The sequence below is a fragment of the Somniosus microcephalus genome, chromosome 14 (assembly GCF_052327205.1).
Source record: "Somniosus microcephalus isolate GS21.2 chromosome 14, FLI_Smic_1.0, whole genome shotgun sequence".
Taxonomy (NCBI): Eukaryota; Metazoa; Chordata; class Chondrichthyes; order Squaliformes; family Somniosidae; genus Somniosus; species Somniosus microcephalus.
The window spans coordinates 2,257,286-2,278,848 of NC_141000.1; the positions used below are offsets into that span (position 1 = coordinate 2,257,286).

General features: G+C 47.8%; 1 protein-coding gene across 1 annotated transcript in view; it reads left to right on the forward strand.

The window, feature by feature from the left end:
- The window catches only part of grk1a (G protein-coupled receptor kinase 1 a), a 55,876-nt gene that overhangs the window by 21,612 nt on the left and 12,701 nt on the right, over positions 1–21,563 (forward strand). The window contains exons 2-5 of the mRNA XM_086006117.1: positions 9,523–9,650; positions 12,665–12,822; positions 13,985–14,068; positions 15,378–15,502. Coding sequence (XP_085862243.1) covers positions 9,523–9,650; positions 12,665–12,822; positions 13,985–14,068; positions 15,378–15,502 — 495 coding nt within the window. The remainder of the gene's footprint in view (positions 1–9,522; positions 9,651–12,664; positions 12,823–13,984; positions 14,069–15,377; positions 15,503–21,563) is intronic.

Below are 21,563 nucleotides of genomic sequence, written 5' to 3' on the forward strand. Positions count from 1 at the left end.
TCCATGGGGATTATTTTCTTATTGTTAGTGATGTCCCTTTTTTCTACTGCAATTATGTTATCACTAATTAGTACAGCTACCCAACGTCACCCTTCTTCCTTCCCTATGCTTTCTAAATATATTATATCTTGCAATTTAATTTGTTTTTATGAATCGTTCCCCTCACTTTATTTTTAACAGTCATTTTATGCTTATGTTCTATAACGGTATCAGTTCCCATACCATTTGTTACCTTTTTTCCTTACCTTGGTCTGACCTTTACTCTCATCTCCTATTTCTTCAGACATATGGGAGGTGAAATTGGGTGCCTTTGCACCTCCCGTTAGCGTTCCTGGGGGACGCAAATGGCTTTGTGACCGGGCGCGGCGCTGACATCGACTCCCGCCATACTCGGTGGGAGTTTTGCAGAGGTGCTAAGGTGTTGTGCCCCGATCCCCTTCGCCCGGAGAGCGTGGCATCATTGCCGTGCACATCGCCCTGGTAGCGCCCCGGACCCGAAATTAGCTTCCGCCCCCTGCAGCAGCGCCAGTCGAAAGCACCGACAGCTGCAGGAGGCGCGCATCGGGCGGCCGGCCGCTTCGGGGGCGATGATTAAAGGCGAGGGGGCCGAGGTAAGTAAAAAAAACTTACCTTTCCAGTTCTAGATTTTTTCGCCAGTTCCTGCCCGCGATCAATCAGCCCAGCATGCTGCTTGAGCGCTGGGCTGATCGCGTGGGATTGAGGCTGCCTTGGTGGTCCAGGCAGGTACTTTTTAAATTGCAGAGCCTGCAGCGATTGGCCCTTCCCTTTAAGGGAGGGAAGGAGCCTTTGAACGCGGTGGCGGCGCTGCATGGCCCAGTGAGCAGCACTGCTGAAGTCTCCGCCCCGCTCTCCGACATTAGCGCCCTAAGAAGGAAGTGGAGCTTGATTCAGCGCTCCTCTGCCCTCTTGGGGCGCTAAAACTCAATTTCACGGTCGCCAGCGCTAATTATCATCGGGCGCCAATGTTAGCGCCCCAAAATGGTCGATACCGAATCTTTCCCCCATGCTATTTTCACCAGATCCCTCCCCCCTTCTTACTAGTTTAAAGTCTTATTGACAGCCCTATTTATCCTTTCTGCTAGGATACTAGTCCCATTCCGGTTCAGGTGGAGCCCGTCCCAGCTCTTTCCTGTCCCAGTCCTGGTGCCAGTGTCCCATGAAATGGAACCTCTCCTTCCCACACCACTCCTTCAGCCATGCACTCACCTTCCTGACCGATCTATCCTTATGCCAATTAACACGTGGCTCGGGTAGTAATCACAAGATTACCACCCGTGAGGTCTTGTTTTTTAATTTAGTTGCTAACTTCTGATATTCCCTTAGCAGGACCTCCTCCCTTTTCTTCCCTATGTCATTGTGGTGCCAACATGGACCATGACAACTGCATCTTCCCCTCCCTTTCCAAGGTCCTCTCCAATTGCTCCAAGATATCCTCTACCTTTGCACCAGGTGGGCAACATGCCCTCCTGGACTCTCGGTCGCGACTGCAGGGGACACTATCTAGACCCCTAATTATCGAATCCCCTATGACTGCAACCTTTCTATTCTGCTCCTTCCCCCGTTGGACTGCCTCCTGCTCCATGGTGTCATGGTTAGCTCTCTGGTTGTCCGCCCCACAGCCTGCATCCTTATCCTTACAGGTAGCACGTACATTGTACTTGTTGGACAGGACCAGTGTCTGCGGGATCTTCTCTATCTCCACTAGATTCCTCCTACCCTACTGACCGGCAGTCACACGTTCCCCTTCCTGCACCTGTACTTTCCTCTGAGGTGTAACTGTAGTCTGGAGAAAACTATCCACAAATTCCTCTCCCTTCCTTATGTGTTGGAGTGTCTTTACCTCATACTCCAGCTCAAAGATTCTGGGCTAAAAATTCGGGTACTTAATGCTACCCGTTAGCATCAGATGCGTGAAACAAAACAGACTGTTTCATTATCTGGGGTGTTGCGAATGGAACTGAACACTGCAATCGTCAGTGAACATCCCCACTTCTGACCATATAATGGAGGGAAGGTCATTGATGAAGCAGCTGAAGATAGTTGGGCCCAGGACACTGCCCTGAGGAACTCCTGCAGTGATGTCCTGGGGCTGTGATGATTGACCTTCAATCACCACAACCATCTTCCTTTGTGCTAGGTATGACTCCAGCCAGTGGAGAGTTTTCCCCCCGATTCCCATTGACTTCAGTTTTACTAGGGCTCCTTGATGCCACACTCGGTCAAATGCTGCCTTGATGTCAAGGGCAGTCATTCTCACCTCACCTCTGGAATTCAGCTCCTTTGTCCATGTTTGGACCAAGGCTGTAATGAGGTCTGGAACTGAGTGGTCCTGCTGGAACCCAAACTGAGCATCAGTGAGCAGGTTATTGGTGAGTAAGTGCCGCTTGATAGCACTGTCGACGACATCTTCCATCACTTTGCTGATGATTGAGAGTAGACTGATGGGGCAGTCATTGGCCTGATTGGATTTGTCCTGCTTTTTGTGGACAGGACATACCTGGGCAGTTTTCCACATTGTCGGATAGATGCCAGTGTTGTAGCTGTACTGGAACAGCTTGGCTAGAGGCGTGGCTAGTTCTGGAGCACAAGTCTTCACCACGACAGCCGGGATGTTGTCGGGGCTCATAGCCTTTGATGTATCCAATGCATTCAGCCATTTCTTGATATCACGTGGAGTGAATCGAATTGGCTGAAGACTGGCTTCTGTGATGGTGGGGACTTCAGGAGGAGGCCGATATGGATCATCCACTCGGCACTTCTGGCTGAAGATGGTTGCAAATGCTTCAGCCTTGTCTTTTGCACTCACGTGCTGGGCTCCACCATCATTGAGGATGGGGATATTCATGGAGCCTCCTCCTCCCGTTAGTTGTTTAATGGTCCACCACCATTCACGACTGGATGTGGCAGGACTGCAGAGCTTTGATCTGATCCGTTGATTGTGGGATCGCTTAGCCCTGTCTATAGCATGCTGCTTCTGCTTTTTAGCATGCATGTAGTCCTGTGTTGCAGCTTCCCCAGGTTGGCACCTCATTTTTAGGTATGCCTGGTGCTGCTCCTGGCATGTTCTTCTACACTCCTTGTTGAACCAGTGTTGGTCCCCTGGCGTGATGGTATTGGTAGAGTGAGGGATATGCTGGGCCATGAGGTTACAGATTATGGTGGAATACAATTCTGCTGCTGCTGATGGCCCACAGCTCCTTATGGATGCCCAGTTTTGAGCTGCTACATCTGATAGTGCCACACAACACGATGGAAGATTTTGTCTCTACAATGACTGTGCGGTGGTCACTGCTACCAATACTGTCATGGACAGATGCATCTGTGACAGGTAGATTGGTGAGGACGAGGTCAAGTAGGTTTTTCCCTCGTGTTGGTTCTCTCACTACCTGTCGCAGGCCCAGACTGGCAGTTATGTCCTTCAGGACTCGGCCAGTAGTGGTGCTACTGAGCCACTCTTGGTGATGGACATTGAAGTCCCCCACCCAGAGTACATTCTGTGCCCTTGCTACTCTCAGTGCTTCTTCCAAGTGGTGTTCAACATGGAGGAGTACTGATTCATCAGCTGAGGGAGGGCGGTAGGTGGTAATCAGCAGGAGGTTTCCTTGCCAATGCTTGACCTGAAGCCATGAGGACTCCCAGGGCCACTCCCTCCCGTATACCACTACACTGCCACCTCTGGTGGGTCTGTCCTGCCGGTGGGATGAGTCCAAGTTTGGCACAAGTCCCCAGATGTTGGTGAGAAGGACGTTGCAGGGTTGCCTGGGCTGGGTGTGTCGTTGTGGTGCCCGAAGCCGGTGCCGAGTGGTCTGTCCGTTTTTTTTCGTAGCGGTTGTGTATAACTGAGTGGCTTGCTAGGGCCAACCACATTGCTGTGGGTATGAAGTCACGTACAGGCCAGACCAGGTAAGAACAGCAGATTTCATTAGTGAACCAGATGGGTTTTTAACAACAATCCGATAGTTTCATGGTTACCATTACTGATACTAGCTTTTTGTTCCAGATTTATTTAATTAACTGAATTTAAATTCCCCAGCTGCCATGGTGGGATTTGAACTCACGTCTCTGGATCATTAGCCCAGGCCTCTGGATTGATAAATCCAGTCACATAACCACTACACTACCATTCCATCATGGGTAAAGAAACCACCTGCTGATTACTTTCAGGAGGGGACACCGCAAATGGCCTTGTAGGTCAACCTTGGGGAGCTGCTGGCTGGGAGTCTCAAACCAATCTTCCTCTTCTTGTTCTTCTTCACTCTCCTCTCCTTCTTCTTGGTCAACCATTGGCTGGGCAGGCTGCATTTCTTGGGTGTGTGAAATGAGGAAGGAACAAGGGTGGAGTTGTGGTGAGGGGAGGGCGGGAAAGCAAGAGAAGGAGGATAACGTATGTGTATACCAGCATCTTGTATCCTTTCAGCCCCGCCGCTGGTCAAGGGCTCAGCCAATCCCACTGCCAAGAATGGCCTGCACTGTCTCCTCCAAGGGGGTGAGGTGAGGCTAGGAATGGGAGATGTGCCTCGTGATTAGTGCAGATTGTTGGTAGGTGAGTGATTGGGGGTCGTGCATTAAGCAGTGTGTGAGGCTAGTGGTGCAGTTGGTAGGAGACGTCTTTTGAAGGTGCATTCACTGACCTTGACCAGTGGTCTGAGGTCATGAAGCTTCTTTGGGCACTGGAGCCGGGTGGTGGGGGCGACACAGCTGGCAGTGACGGCCTCGGTGATGTAGTCCCACATCGTTCTTTCTGGAGGGCCTCCTGGCCCCTGTGGGTAGAGGGCTCCTCTTGCAGTGTTGACCCCCTGCACAAAGCTGGAGTGCTGCGTGCGAGGCCCTGGGTGCCCCTTCCCTGGCTTGCTGAGCCATTTGTGTTCGTGCTGAAGCACCTCTCCCTTTTTTTTTTAGGTGCAGAAGACAATTCAGCTTCAAGAGCTGAAATGTCCCATTGGAGAATTATTTTTAATGTTGAGCTGTAAGGGCTAAAAACTGCCTATTTTTAATTGATTTTTATTTTTTTCATTTTAGAAGGCAGTTCCTCTTTGAGGGACCGACACTGCTTTCTAAAATGACAGCCTTGCTTTAAGAGAAGGTTGTTCTTGCTCCAATGACACTACGGCCACGCTACATCGCAACCAGCACCAATATACTGCCAGCGCTATTCATTTCGGCGGCCATTAACTGCAGTGACACCGGCAGCTTTCCGGCACACTCATATATTTTGCCTGTGAGCTGGAGTGTCTCAAGCCAGAGACATTTCCTGCAGATGTGGCAATCGGCGACAGTCTCACTGTCCACAGCCTCCTGCATATCACAGCCCCGACATATTAGTCCAAAGATGTGCGGGTTAGGTTGATTGGCCATGATAAAAAATTGGCCCTTAGTGTTAGGGGGGATTAAATACGTGGGGTTACGGGGATAGGGCTTGGGTGGGATGGCTGTCGGTGTAGGGACCGGGTGCTAGGGTTTGGATGATCAGCCATGATCTCGTTGAATGGCGGAGCAGGCTCGAAGGGCCGAATGGCCTACTCCTGCTCCTAGTTTCTATGTTTCTATGTTTCTACCTCTGCTGTCATTGCTGATCTTTACTTATTTATTAATTAGCAGTAATTTATATCTAGAAATAATAGAATCACTTGAGGTCTATTGTTAATTGGCTGTTGAATTAGTTTGATTTCAAATGAATTAGTAATTATTTACTCTGATTATTTATTATTTATGTATAGAATCATAGAACGATACAGCACAGAAGGAGGCCATTTGGCCCATCGTGCCTGTGCCAGCCCTTTGGTAAAGCTAGCCAATTAATCCCACTCCCCGCTCTTTTCCCACAGCCCTGTAAATGTTTTCCCTTCAAGTATTTATCCAATTCTCTTTCGATGTCACTACTGAATCTGCTTCCACCGCCCTTTCAGGCAGCGCATTCCAGATCATTACAACTCGGTGTGTAAAAATGTTTTTCCTCATCTCGCCTCTGGTTCTTTTGCCAATCACCTTCACTCTGTGTCCTCTGGTTACCGACCCTCCTGCCACTGGAAACAGTTTCTCCTTATTTACTCTCAAAATCATTCATGATTCTGAACATCTCTATCAAATCTCTTCTCAACCTTCTCTGCTCTAAGGAGAGCAACCCCAGCTTCTCCAGTCTCTCCACATAACTGAAGTCCCTCACTCCGGTATCATTCTAGTAAATCTCCTCCGCACCCTCTCCAAGGCCTTGACATCCTTCCTAAAATGAGGTGCCCAGAATTGAACACAATACTCCAGCTGAGTCCTAACCAGTGTTTTATAAATGTTTGGTATAACTTCCTTGCTTTTGTACTCTATGGAGGGAATTATAACCGCAAAAGACACACGCGCTGGGGTTGGGTGTGAGGTTAAAGTGTTAAAAATCTGAATCCTGACCCCAACCCACTTCCAACTCGCCTACTTATGGATTTAATGGAGGCTGGATGGGGGTGGCCAGTCAACCTGCTCCCAGGAGTTGGGTTGGCACTTTAAATATTATAATGAGGCTGTGTGCCTCATTTTGAATCTCCATTTTAAGTTTAACTGTGGGCAGCTGGGTTACCCAGGCCATGGGGAGCCCAACAGTTAAAGGAAGGCAAGGATTGCTGGATCCAGGAGGTAAGTGCCTTTCCACTTATCTGTTGGATCCAGCGTTCCTGCCTCGCCAACCCCCTGCGCTCAGACAACCCCCCCAATCCTTCCGACCTGCCCCCCGATCTTCCCCCTGCCTCTGATCTCCCCCCCGAGGCCTCCGATTCCACCCCCTCCCCCGGCCTTCGATTCCCCCCTCAGGCTGATCTCCGACTCCCCCATCCGGCCCTCCGACCCCCTCCGACGATCCCTCTGAAGATCCCAGCCTTCATCCTCTCTGCTCCGCAGACCTACCTGCCCAACAGCCAGACGGCCTCTCAATCTGGCTGGCTGCAGGCAGGAAACAGAATTATTGTAAAAAATTAGGCCCTGCCGTTAAATTCGTCAGGGCCTGAGGCAAACCTGTCCTCCCGGGTTTCCGTCCACATTCCAGGCCTCCCCGCCCACCCGCTCCCTATCCACCTCCAAGATAAAATTTCAGCCTATTCCTCTATTAATAAAGCCAAGGATCCTGTGTGCTTTTTTAACAGCCTTCTCAACTTGTCCTGCCACCTTCAAAGATTTGTGTACAAACACCCCCAGGTCTCTGATCCTGCACCCCCTTTAAAATTGTACCCTTTAGTTTATATTGCCTCTCCTCATTCTTCCTACTAAAACGTATCACTTCACACTTCTGTGTTAAATTTCATCTGCCACGTGTCTGCCCATTTCACCAGTCTGTCTTTGTCCTCCTGAAGTCTGTTACTATCCTCCTCACTGTTTACTACATTGCTGAGTTTTGTATTATCTGCAGACTTTGAAATTGTGCTCTGTATACCCAAACACAGGTCATTGATAGATATCAAAGAGAGCAGTGGTCCTAATACCGACCCCTGGGGAACCCCACTGTATACTTCCCTCCAGTCTGAAAAACAACCGTTCACCACTCCTCTCTGCTTTCTGTCCCTGAGCCAATTCTGTATCCAGGCTGCCACTGTCCGTTTAATCCCATGGGCTTTAATTTTGCTAACAAGTCTATGATGTGGCATTTTGAAATTCCATTTACACAACATCAACTGCACAGTCCTCATCAACCCTCTCCATTACTTCATCAAGGAACTCGATCAAGTTCGTCAAACACAATTTGCCTTTAACAAATCCGTGCTGACTTTCATTTATTAGCCCAGACTTTTTCAAATGCCAATTAATTTTGTCCCGGATTATTATTTCTAAAAGTTTCACACCACCGACATTAGGCTGCCTGGCCTGTAGTTGCCGGGTTTATCCCCCTCCCCCTTTTTTAAACAGGGGTGTAACATTTGCAATCCTCCAGTCCTCTGGCACCACCCAATATCCAGGGAGGATTGGAAGATTGAGGCCAGAGCCTCTGCAATTTCCACCCTTACTTCCCTCAGTAACCTAGGATGCATCCCATCCAGACCGGGTGACTTTTCTACCTAGAGTACTGCCAGACTTTTAAGTACATCCTCTATTTTTCTATCTATCTATTTTTATCCTATCCAATATCGCTGCTCCCTCCTCCTTTACTGTTACATTGGCAGCATCCTCTTCTCGAGTGAAGACAGATACAAAGTACAGGAAACTTTGGTTTATCTGGAGGTTGTATGTCCGGAAACCTCGATCTAACGGCAGAAATCAACAGCCGTTTTGTTAGGTTTTTTTTCTTTTTTTTTCTTCTCCTAGCATTTTTTTAAACAGTCAGTCTCTGGAAAGCCTCTCTGAAGCTGTTGCTAAGCTACAGAGACGCTTCCAAGGTACGGGCTGACTGTTTACAAGCTGTTGCTAAGCAACAGTGTTTGTTGTCAGATACGGAGATGAAAACCTCCGTATCCTTCAACATTAGCGCTGGTCTGTCCGGAAGTTTTCATAGATCGGCATCACGCCGGTCCCGTCAATGCCGGATATCGCGAAGTTTCCTCTACTCAATTAGGACCTCAGATATACCCTCTGCCTCTAATCCCTATTCGACCCACCCTTTCTTTGACTACCCTCTTACTGTTTATGTGTTAATAAAAGACTTTTGGTTTCCCTTTTATGTTAGCCATACATGTAGGTCTGATATTGGGCACTGTACCTTATTTTCACTGTGTATAGAAGATTCGTGGGGTATCGGGAGATGTAGCTCATGGTCACTGAGTACAGAGGTTGATGGGAATTTTGGTGAATACTTCATGGTCACTGTGTACAGAGGTAGGGTGGATTTTGGGTGATGTACCTTGTGGCCACTGTGTACAGAGGTTGGTGGGAGGTTGGGTATTTACGTGTTGGTCACGGTATACAGAAGGTAAGGAGGGTGTTGGGTGATGTACCTCAGTCACTGTTATTTCCTATAGCTTGTTTTTGATCAGCTCTGGGTGTTGGAGAGGAATTTCCCAGAATTATTGGCCTTTTAAACTGTTTTTTAGCCTCTCCGAGGAGATCACATGACTGCTGGGCGGTGGGGAGTGTTGGGGTTAGTGTGGCTCGATTAGAACACGCTCAATGGGACAGACTCGCTGGGCCACCTTCTTTTTTCCCAATGTTTGCATTTCTGAGCGTGCTGGCTGATGCATTCATTGCAAAGTGGGAGGCGGCTTTTGAACAGAACCTGTCGGACCCTTTGTAAACAATCCCAGTTTTAATTTGGGGCAGTATAGGGCAGATAGAAATATTTCTTAATCCCGCCCAATTGAAAAGCACAGTCAGTGTATAAGAGGTGTTTAAAATTATGAAGGGACTGGACAGAGAGTTTAGAAACTGTTTCCAGAGATTGAGGGACTAGAACAAGGGGGCACAGATAGAAGATTAAATGTAAGAGAATGGGGACAGAGAGTAGGAAGGGTTGTGTTTCTTTGATTGCTCCTCTCTAGCTTCCTGGCAAGTGTTGCGACTGAAACCCATGAACTAATCTGGCTGGTCTTCATTTTCCAGGGTGTTATCATAGAGAAGAGAATCCTCGCTCGGGTGCACACTCGATTCATTGTCTCCTTAGCTTACGCCTTTCAAACCAAGGCGGAGCTGTGCCTGGTGATGACCATCATGAATGGTGGAGATTTGAGGTAAACAGAGGCTTTACAACAAATAGTTCTCAAAGATTTCACAAAGACAACACGTCTTCATTGCGTTAAATCCGGCAACTCATTTCTCCAGTCACCACATCGGCTGGTTTCCCGACCCAAATTCAATCACTTCACCCGAGTTTCCAAACAAGGTTTGACCTTTCCCTCTCTGGAAAACTAGAGAAAACATTCCTTCACATTGAACAGATTTGCACAGGAAGCGAGAGGAAACAACTTCCACTTCCTCGAGACGTCCCAAAGCTTCACAACCAATGAATGTTCAGTAGACAAACGGGGCAGCCAATGAGTGCGCAGCAAGGTCCCACAAATAGCCAATGAGCTGAATGAGCAGGTACTCTGTTTCGGTGACGTTGGTCGAGGGATGATGTTGGCCAGAACACCGGGAGAACTCGGCGCTCCTCTGTGGGATGGTTTTGCTCTACCTGAGCAGGCAGAGGGGACCTCAGTTTAACATCTCATCCAAAAGGAATACTAGTAACTTGCCTGTGGTGTTGTCCCTGGTTGGTTGATCAATATAACCTCTGGGAATTTCCATGGGATTTCTCCTGCTCCACCAGCGGAGGTTCAGTTGAGACCACGGTTACAGGACACTCCCTCAGAACTGGAAGATATTACAGATGAACAGCATTTAAAAAGGAAACAAACAGAGGGAAAGAGGGAGAGGGGAAACACACAATGAGCCCACATTCAGGAAAAGACAGAGAATGACCAGGAGATGGTGAAAGGGCAGAAGTGATGAGTGCAGAGAACAAAAGGAGGCGCAGTGGGAGAAATCAAAGATATACAAGGCACAAAGTGGGTGACATTAAACTTGGGCGGCGAGTTTAACGGCCGGGCAATCCAGACAATTCACTACCTCCCACTTTGTGCTCCCACCCAGGCTGCGTTTCAGCTGCAGAGGGGGTGAGAATAGTTCATGGGGGATTGGTAACTGGAAGGGGAAGCATGAGAAAGGGGCAAAGTGGAGTAGGTGCCAGTGGCCCTTGGGTCTGGCGGAAGAAGACAAGGACAGATCTTTGGCGGGTGTAAAGTGGGCGATATTGGATACGCCGCCCGTTATACACACGCCTGAATTTCATTTCCAACGACTTTAAATACCCAGTTTGCCAGGTGGCTGATCCGAAGTCGCCTGTTTTACACTCCTGCCGAAGCTGAGCCTTCCCGCGGCCGGTGCAGACCATCTGGCCAGCGCCGTGATCTGACAGAGGGAGGGTCCCCACTCCGAGCACCGACCCCCTCCCCCTACAGCATCGGGAATGGGGATACAGGAAATAGAATGGGAAGCACTGACCGCAAAACAGGACCAAAAATTGTGACCACAGAGAGTCAGACTCGTGGACAGGACTTGATTAATAATTTATAGATTGATGGGAAAACTCAGGCTTAATTTGTGCAACTAATCAGAGGTCTTGAATTGATTTAGAGCCCTAAGCCATCAAAATGTCTCCAAATACTTCACTCAATAGTAACAGAAAGAGTAGACAAGGGTAATGCAGTGGATGTAATATATTTGGACTTTCAAAAAGCCCTCGATAAGGTACTGTGTAGTAGACTCATGATTACGGTCAGAACATGTAGTCAGGGGACAGGTAGCAGAATCGATAGCAAGCTGGCTACAAAACAGGAAACAGACAGTAGGGGTTGACGTAAGAAAGCTACGAGGCACTTGGTCTAAGCATTAAACAAAGCTTTAATCAACTGTTTTACAACATGGAGGTCTAGTTGTGTCCTTCACTAGTTCCTGTGCCCGAGTATTTATACTCTCCCTGGACAGCGCCACCCGTAGGCCACTCAGTATTATTTCATAAGTCTTTCTTTCATGAATGACTGACTCATGTCAGGGGTTAAAGGCTGTTACTCAGACTGGTGGATGATGGGAAGTGGTGTTCCACAGGGATCGGTGCTGGGACCACTGTTCACCATTTACAGAAATGATTTGGACTCGGGAATCGGAAGTACAATATCAAAATTTGTGGATGACACCAAATTGGGGGTATAGCTCATACAACAACAACAACAACATCTTGTATTTATATAGCACCTTTAAAGTAGTAAAACGACCCAAGGCGCTTCACAGAAACGTTATCAAACAAAATATTGAGGAAGATTCTGACCAAATACAAGAAGATGTAAATAAACTTGCAGTTTGGAGTGTAAATGGCAAATGAATTTCCATATAGAACAGTGTGAGGTGGTACATTTTGATAGGAGGAATAAGGAGGTTCCTTGGAAAATAAGAGTCTAATTTGGGGTCATGAATCATTAAAAGTAGCAACACAGGTTAACAGAGCCACAAAAAGTGCAAACAAAGCACTGGGGGTCATTCCTAGAGGAACAGAATTCAAAAGCAGAGCAGTTATGTTAAACTTATATCGAACCTTGGTTAGACCACACCGAGTACTGTGCACAGTCCTGGTCTCCATATTACGAAAAGGATATAGAGGCACTGGAGAAAGTGAAAATAAGATTTACAAGGGTGATACCAGAACGGAGAGGGTATAACTATCAGAAAGACTGAACAGGCTGGGGCTCTTTTCACTAGTAAAGAGAAGGCTGAGGGGTGACCCAATAGAGGTCTTTAAAATTATAAAGAGGTTTGATAGGGTAGATGTAGAGAAGATGTTTCCACTAGTGGGGAGAGTCCAAAATGGGTGGTCATGAATATAAGAGAGTCACTAATACACCCAATAAGGAATTCAGGAGAAGCTTCTTTACCCAGAGAGTGATGAGAATGTGGAACTCGCTACCACAGGGAGTAGTTGAAGTGAATAATATAGATACATTCAAGGGGAAGCTGGATAAACACACAAGGGAGAAAGGGATAGAAGGATGTGTTGATGGGGTGAGATGAAGAGGGTGGGAGGAGGCTCATGTGGAGCAGAAACACCGACATGGACCAGTTGATAATTTTATGCAATTCAATGAGTTACTTTTGAACGTTTTTATGTCAAACTAACTCCTGCAGTGAGGTTGGTGTCCCTCCCTCTCCCCAGATATCACATTTACAATGTTGATGAGAACAATCCGGGTTTTGATGAAGACAGAGCCTGTTTCTACACAGCTCAAATCGTATGTGGCATGGAGCATCTTCACCAATCCAGGATCATCTACCGAGACCTGAAACCAGAGAATGTCCTCCTCGATAATGAGGGTGAGCTGGGGGCTGTGGTTTCCTGTCTGTGGAGGGAGAATCAGCAGCTGCTAGGCCCAAGGGGGAGCTCTAACTCCCCCCCCGACCCCGAGAGCAGCAGAAGCAGCTGAGTGAAGGAACGAGGGTTATTGAGGAGGAGTGCGCACTCAGGGGGATCAGGAGGGGAGGAGAGGAGAAGGAGGACGGGGGTTGGAGGGGAAGGGAGGGGGGAGAGGGGAGGGGAGGAGAGGAGAGAGGAGTGGAGGGGAGGAGAGAGGGGGAGGAGAGAGGAGGAGGGGAGAGAGGAGGAGGGGAGAGGAGGGGAAGGGAGGGGAGGAGAGAGGAGGAGGGGAAGGGAGGGGAGGAGAGAGGAGGGGAAGGGAGGGGAGGAGAGAGGAGGGGAAGGGAGGGGAGGAGAGAGGAGGGGAAGGGAGGGGAGGAGAAAGGGGGGAGAGAGGAGGGGAGAGGAGGAGTGGAGAGGAGGGGAAGGGAGGGGAGGAGAGAGGGGGAGAGGAGGAGAGAGGGGGAGGGGAGAGGAGGAATGGAGAGGAGGGGAAGGGAGGGGAAGGGAGGGGACGGGAAGAGAGGAGGAGGGGAGAGGAGGGGAAGGGAGGAGGACTGTACATTAAAGCTGATTACTTGCTCTTTACACCCTTATTGTATGTTAAATCAGACACCCAGTCACTCACCCAGCCACCCAGCTCCCTGACACCCAGTGAAAGTGAGTGTTTTCTGGCGTTATTCAGAAGATAACTGCTCTCAATTTTAGAAAGACCTGCATTTCTCCAGCGCCTTTCACCACCTCAGGACATCCCAACGAGCTTCACAGCCAATGAAGTCGTTTTGAAGTGAGGTCACTGTTGTAGGAAACGCGGCAGCCAATTTGCGCACAGAAAGCTCCCACAAACAACAATGAGATAATGACCGGATAATGTGTTTTAGGTGTTGGTTGAGGGATAAGCATTGGTCCCCGGACACTGGGGAGAACTCCCTGCTCATCTTCAAATAGTGCCGTGGGGTCGGTTATGGGAACTGGGCCACCGTCACAGCCAGCTGACAGTCACACAGCACAGGCCCGAAACCAGCTTTAGATAATGTGGGGACTTCAGGATTCAGAGAAAAAAACCTTAAAGAGGGAAATCAAAGTGTTTTAAAACCTCTATTGTAACTAATTGTGTTTCAGGCCACGTGAGAATCTCTGATCTTGGACTTGCTGTAGAACTGGGAGAAAATCAAAATAAGATCAAAGGATATGCTGGAACTCCAGGTACATCCCATAAATCCTCCATAGGAGGAGGAAGAGGGGGAGGAGAGGGGGGGGGTTGAGGGGAGGAGGGGGGTTGAGGGGAGGAGGGGGCGAGTGCTGTGTGTGTGTGTCTATGTGAGTGTGTGTGTGAGGGTCTGTGTGTGTGGGAGGGTCTGTATGTGTTGGTGTGTGGGTGGGTGTGTGTGTGTGTGAGGGTGTGTGGGTGAGTGCATGTGTGTGAGGGTGTGTGGGTGTGAGGGTGGGTGTGTGTGAGGGTGGGTGTGTGTGAGGGTGTGTGGGTGAGTGCGTGTGTGTGAGGGTGTGTGGGTGTGTGGGTGGGTGTGTGTGAGGGTGTGTGTGTGTGAGGGTGTGTGAGGGTGGGTGTGTGTGAGGGTGTGTGTGTGTGAGGGTGTGTGTGTGTGAGGGTGGGTGTGTGTGAGGGTGGGTGTGTGTGAGGGTGTGTGAGGGTGTGTGTGTGGGGGGGGTGATGTAAGAAAACTATAGGCACTTGGTCTAAGCGTTAAACAAAGCTTTAATCAACTGTTTTACAACATGGAGGTCTAGTTGTGTCCTTCACTAGTTCCTGTTAAAGAATGTCCTGAGCAAGCTGGGCCCGTGCTCGAGTATTTATACTCTCCCTGGACAGTGCCACCAGCAGGCCGCCCAGTATTATTTCATAAGTCATTTCCACTTGAATGACAAGATTCATGTCAGGGGCGTGAGTGGGGGCTGTGTGTGTGGTTTGGTATGTGGGTGTGTGTGTGTGGGTGTGGGGATGTGTGTGAGGGGGTGGGGTGTGTGGGGATGGGGGGGTGGGTTTGGGGAGGTGGGGTGGGGTGTGGGGGTGTGTGGGGTGTGTGGGGTGTGTGGGGGTGGGGTGTGTGGGGGTAGGGGGTGGGGGTGGGGTGTGTGGGGGTGGGGGTGGGGTGTGTGGGGGTGGGGTGTGTGGGGGTGGGGTGTGTGGGGGGTGTGTGGGGGTGGGGTGTGTGGGGTGGGGGTGGGGTGTGTGGGGGGTGTGTGGGGGTGGGGTGTGTGTGGGGTGTGTGTGGGGTGGGGTTGGGGTGGGGTTGGGGTGTGTGGGGGTGGGGTGTGTGGGGTGGGGTGGGGGTTCGGGTGGGGGATGGGGTGGGTGGGGGTGGGGTGGGGTGGGGGTGGGGTGTGTGGGAGTGGGGTGTGTGGGGGTGGGGTGTGTGGGGGTGGGGAGTGGGGTGTGTGGGGGTGGGGGGGTGGTGTGTGGGATGTGGGGGGGGGGTGGGGGTGTCCCCTGAGGTTTCTGTTCTTCGCAGTGTGTTATCTCTGTGGATGATGGTCTAATTTGTTTCAATTGCAGGTTTTATGGCCCCAGAGTTGCTTCTCGGTGAACACTATGATTACTCGGTGGATTATTTCACACTGGGTGTCACACTCTATGAGATGATTGCAGCCAAAGGCCCATTCCGTTACCGGGGGGAACACGTAAGTTATTCTTCAATAAATCTGTTTTCTCAGGAACACAGTCAGCAAGAAACAAAAGCCCAGGTTTGAAACTATAGGTCACAGGGCCAGTTTTAAACAGCTCGCCCCTGGGCCAGTGATACTGTAAATATTTACAGTATAAATAAGCTCCGTGAGTTAGAGCAATGGCTGATTTGGGACATAGCTCTGCCTGGCACTGCTTCGATTTCCATTCAATTATTGTAATAAATCAGTGTGACAGCCAGTTGCAGAGTTAGAAACTTCAATTTGAGGGAGATTTTCCACTTGTGAAATGACCCACTAAACACTGGGAGAACGGCTTCGCTCTTCATCCAGTAATGCCATTGGATTTTTTACGTCCACCTGAGAGGGCTGATGGGGGTCTCAGTTTAACATCACATCCGAAAGACAGCACCTCTGACAGTGCAGCACTCCCTCAGTACTGCACTGAAAAGGCACAGGAAGTATTTAAACCCCCATCTCTTAATTAATATGGACCTAGCAAAGTCCAATTCAAGTAATAATTATTGCAGAACTCTACTTTAATTCCACAATCAATGATAGATAATGGCTGAATTTAGAATCTACGCAATTGGGTAGGCTTTCCAATTGCAAGCCCCCGGTGAGGAGCTCCCCTCGCTGGGAGATATATCAGGAAGTGATGAGCCTGACATGCTCCCAGCCGCTGTGTTTTCTCAGTGGGCGACGGTCTGTGCCAGAACGTTGTGTATGGAAAATTCACTCTCACGTGCGAGGGAGACCCAGCCAATTGTTAAGTGCACTACTGCAAATAACCCCATTACAAAGAATTCCATAGATTCACCACCCTCTGAGTGAAGAAATTTCTCCTCATCTCAGTCCTAAATGGTCGACCCCTTATTCTGAGACTGTGACCCCTGGTTCTAGACTCCCCAGCCAGGGGAAACATCCTCCCTGCATCTACCCTGTCAAGCCCTGTGAGAATTTGGTATGTTTCAATGAGATCACCTCTCATTCTTCTAAACTCTAGAGAATATAGGCCTAGTCTACTCAATCTCTCCTCATAGGACAATCCCCCCATCCCAGGAACCAGTCTGGTGAACCTTCGTTGCACTCCCTCTATGGCAAGTATATCCTTCCTTAGGTAAGGAGACCAAAACTGTACACAATACTCCAGGTGTGGTCTCACCAGGGCCCTATATAATTGCAGTAAGACGTCTTTACGCTTATACTCAAATCTTCTTGTAATAAAGGCCAACATACCATTTGCTTTCCTCATTGCTTGCTGTACCTGCATGTTAACTTTGTGATTTGTGTACAAGGACACTCAGGTCCCTCTGAACACCAACATTTCCAGCATGGATGAACTACAGAATTTGTTCATCCCTGTTTGGCATAAAAATAAAACAAAAAAGGTGACTCAACCGTGGCTAACAAGGGAAATTAGGGATAGCATAAGATCCAAGGAGAGGGCATATAAATTGGCCAGAAAAAGCAGTAAACCTGAGGATTGGGAGCAGTTTAGGATTCAACAAAGGAGGACAAAGGGATTAATTAAGAGGGGGGAAATAGAGTATGAGAGTAAGCTTTCAGGGAACATAAAAACTGACTCTAAAAGCTTTTATAGATATGTGAAGAGAAAAAGATTGGTGAAGTCAAGCGTAGGTCCCTTGCAGTCAGAATCAGGGGAATTTATAATGGGGAACAAAGAAATGGCTGACCAATTAAATACATATTTTGGTTCTGTCTTCACAAAGGAGGACACAAATAACGTCCCAGAGATGTCGGGGAACATAGGGTCTAATGAGAGGGAGGAACTGAATGAAATCAGTATTTGTAGGGAAATGGTGTTAGGGAAATTGACGGGATTGAAGGCCGATAAATCCCCAGGGCCTGATAATCTACATCCTAGGGTACTTAAGGAAGTGGCCCTAGAAATAGTAGATGCATTGCTGGTCATCTTCCAAAATTCTATAGACTCTGGAACAGTTCCCATGGATTGGAGGGTAGCTAATGTTACCCCACTATTCAAAAAAGGTGGTAGAGAGAAAACGGAATTATAGAGTTTAGGGAATAAGCCTGACATCGGTAGTGGGGAAAATGCTAGAGTCCATTATAAAAGATGTAATAGCAGAGCACTTGGAAAACAGTGACAGGATCGGACAAAGTCAACATGGATTTACAAAAGGTAAATCGTGCTTGACTAATCTACTGGAATTTTTTGAGGATGTAACTGGTAGAATAGATAAGGGAGAACCAGTGGATGTGGTGTATTTGGACTTTCCGAAGGCTTTCGATAAGGTCCCGCATAAGAGATTAGTGTGCAAAGTTAAGGCACATGGGATTGGGGCAAGGTGCTGACTTGGATAGGGAACTCGTTGGCAGACAGGAAGCAAAGAGTTGGAATAAATTGGTCTTTTACCAAGTGGCAGGCAGTGACTAGTGGGGTACCGCAGGGATCGGTCCTAGGACCCCAGCTATTCACAATATATATTAATGATCTAGACAAGGGAACTAGATGTAATATCTCCAAGTTTTCAGACGACACAAAGCTGGGTGGGCGTGTGTGCTGTGAGGAGAATGCAGAGAAACTCTAGTATGATTTGGACAGGTTGGGTGATTGGGCAGATGCATGGCAAATGCACCATAATGTGGATAAATGCGAGGTAATCCACTTTGGTGGCAAAAACAGGAAGGCAGATTATTATCTGAACGGCAATAGATTGGGAGAAGGGGAAGTGCAACGAGACCTGGGTGCCCTTGTGCACCAGTCGCTGAAGGTAAGCATGCAGGTGCAGTAGGCGGTTAAGAAGGCAAATGGTATGTTGGCCTTCGTAACGAGAGGGTTTGAGTACAGGAACAAGCATGTCTTGCTGCAGTTGTACAGGGCCTTGGTGAGACCACACTTTTGAGTACTGTGTACAGTTTTGGTCGCCTTATCTGAGGAAGGACGTTCTTGCCATAGAGGGAGTGCAGCGAAGATTCACCAGACTGATACCTGGGATGGCAGGAATGACATATGAGGAGAGATTGAGTCGATTGGGCTTATACTCGCTGGTGTTTAGAAGATTGAGAGGGGATCTCATTGAAACTTATAAAATTCTAACAGGACTAGACAGACTAGAAGCAGGAAGGATGTTCCCGATGGCGGGGGAGTCCAGAACCAGGGGTCACAGTTTAAAGATAAGGGGTAAGCCATTTAGGACAGAGATGAGGAGGAATTTCTTCACCCAGAGAGTGGTGAACCTGTGGAATTCTCTACCACAAAAGGCAGTTGAGGCCAAATCATTAAATATATTCAAGAAGGAGTTGGATATATTTCTTAAGGCTAAAGGGATCAAGGGACATGGGGAGAAAGCAGGGACAGGGTACTGAATTTGGATGATCAGTCATGATCTCATTGAATGGTGGAGCAGGCTCGAGGGGCCGAATGGCCTACTCCTGCTCCTATCTTCTAGGTTTCTATGTTTCTATGTTTCCCAATTTTGCACCATTTAAAAATATTCTGCTTTTCTATTTTTCCTACCAAAGTGGATAACTTCACATTTCTCCACATTATATTCCATTTGCCATGTTCTTGCCCACTCACTTAGCCTGTCTATATCCCCTTGCATCCTCCTCACAACTTACATTCCCACCCAGCTTTGTATCATCAGCAAACTTGGATATATTACATTTGGTCCCCTCATCCAAATTATTGATATAGATTGTGAATAGTTGAGGCCCAAGCACTGATCCTTGCGGTACTCCACTAGTTACAGCCTGCCAACCCGAAAATGACCCGTTTATTCCTACTCTCTGTTTTCTGTCCGTCAATCAATCCTCAATCCATGCTAGTATATTACCCCCAATCCCATGAGCCCTAATTTTGTTTAATAACCTCTTGTGTGGCACATTATCGAATGCCTTCTGAAAATCCAAATACGTCCACTGGTTCCCCCTTATCTATTCTGCTAGTTACAACCTCGAAAAACTCTAACAGATTTGTCAAACACGATTTCCCTTTCATAAATCCGTGTTGACTCGGCCCAATCCTATTATTATTTCTAAGTGCCCTGTTACCATGTCCTTAATAATAGATTCTAGCATTTTCCCTTCTACTGATGTCAGGCTAACCGGTCTGTAGTTCCCCGTTTTCTCTCTCCCTCCTTTCTTAAATAGTGGGGTTACATTTGCTACCTTCCAATCTGCGGGAACCATTCTAGAATCTGGAATTTTGGAAAATGACAACCAATGGATCCACTATCTCTATAGCCACCCATTTCAAAACCCTAGGATGTAGACCATCAGGTCCAGGGGATGTTTCAGCTTTCTGTCCCATTAATTTCTCCAGTACTATTTTTTTTATTAATACCAATTTCTTTCAGTTCCTCATTCTCGCTAGACCTTTGGTTTTCCACTATTTCCGGGAAGTTTCTTGCGTATTCTTCCGTGAAGACAGACACAAAGGGCAGGATTTTCATTGGGCCATGGAGGCAGGATTGGAGGAGTGTGGGGGGTTAAAATCCTGAAATCGGGGGGCACGAACCCATCCCGCCCCCCCAACCAGCCTCCATGCCAGTTTCAAAGGAGGCAGGTACCCGCCCCGCACTGGGACCCGCCTCCCCGAGGCGGGAAGGGGATTAGTGCCAATTAACTGCCTGTTAACAGGTAGTTAACAGGCAGTTTTTAGCCTAATCCCTATTTTTAATGTTGAAATGTGGGATTCCCGATGGCTCCAAACCACACCAAGTTAGCGAGGCGGGCCGTCGGGATGAAGGGCTTGGAGGGGTCGAGATGTCTGGCGTTCAGGTGAGTGATGGGTGCATGAGTGCAGAGGTAAGTGTGTTTGGTGTGTGTAAAGTGTTTAAAGAGGTTTTACATACCTTTACTTACCTCTTTACAGCCTTCCTTCCTTCAGGTCTCGGGAGTCCCTCATCTCAGAAAGCAGAATGGCTGCGAGCTGTCAAAAATTGCAGCATTCAGCTTTCTATTCTGGGGAGATCTCTAAATCATCCTGAGAGGAAGGAATTAACTTAGAATACAGATTGTCAGTGTTTGACAGCTTCAAACAGCTGTGAAACGCTGATATTTCATCTGTCAAAAGGCCTTGACAGATGAAATATCAACCTGTGATGTCACCTGTTGCCGGGTGGCCCTTAATTGGCCTGCTGAGCCTGCTGGGTGGGCGCAACAAGGTCAATCAAGTCAAAATCGCGTGGGTTGGCTAGAACTCGATGGAGGCGGGACTACAACCCCGAAAGTTGTAGTCCCGCCTGCTACCCGACTCCTCAATGAAAATCCAGCCCAAAGTATTTGTTTAATTTCTCTGCCATTTCCTTATTCCCCATTATAATTTCTCCTGTCTCAGCCTGTAAGGGACCCACATTTACTTTCACTAATCTTTTCCTTTTACAGTCTGTTTTTATGTCTCTTGCCAGTTTACTCTCATATCTATTTTCCCTTTCTTTATCAATTTCCTGGTCCTCCTTTGCTGAATTCTAAAATCCTCCCAATCCTCAGACTGGCTACTCTTTTTGGCCTCTTCCTTTGATCTAATATTATCTTTAACTTCTCTTGTTAACCACGGTTGGACCACTTTTCCTTTGGAGATTTTGTGCCTTAAAGGAATATATATTTGTTGTAAATTATGTATTAATTCTTTAAATGCTAGCCATTGCTTATTTACCGTCATACTTTTAATGTAGTTTCCCAATCTACCTTAGCCAACTTGCCCCTCATACCTACGTAGTTTGCTTTGTTTAGATTTAAGACCCCAGTTTCGGATTTAACTAAATCACTTTCAAACTCAATATAAAATTCTACATATTATGGTCACTCTTCCCTAAAGGCCCATTTACTGCAAGGTTATTAATTAACCCTTTCTCATTGCACAATACTAGATCTAAAATAGCCTGTTCCCTAGTTGGTTCCTCAACATACTGATCTAGAAAAATATCTTGCATACATTCCATGAATTCGTGCTCCACACTATTACTGCAAATTTGGTTTGTCTAAATGTAGATTAAAGTCACCCAGAATTACTGTATAACCCTTGTTACATGCGCCTCTAATTTCCTGATTTATACTCTGCCCTATATTA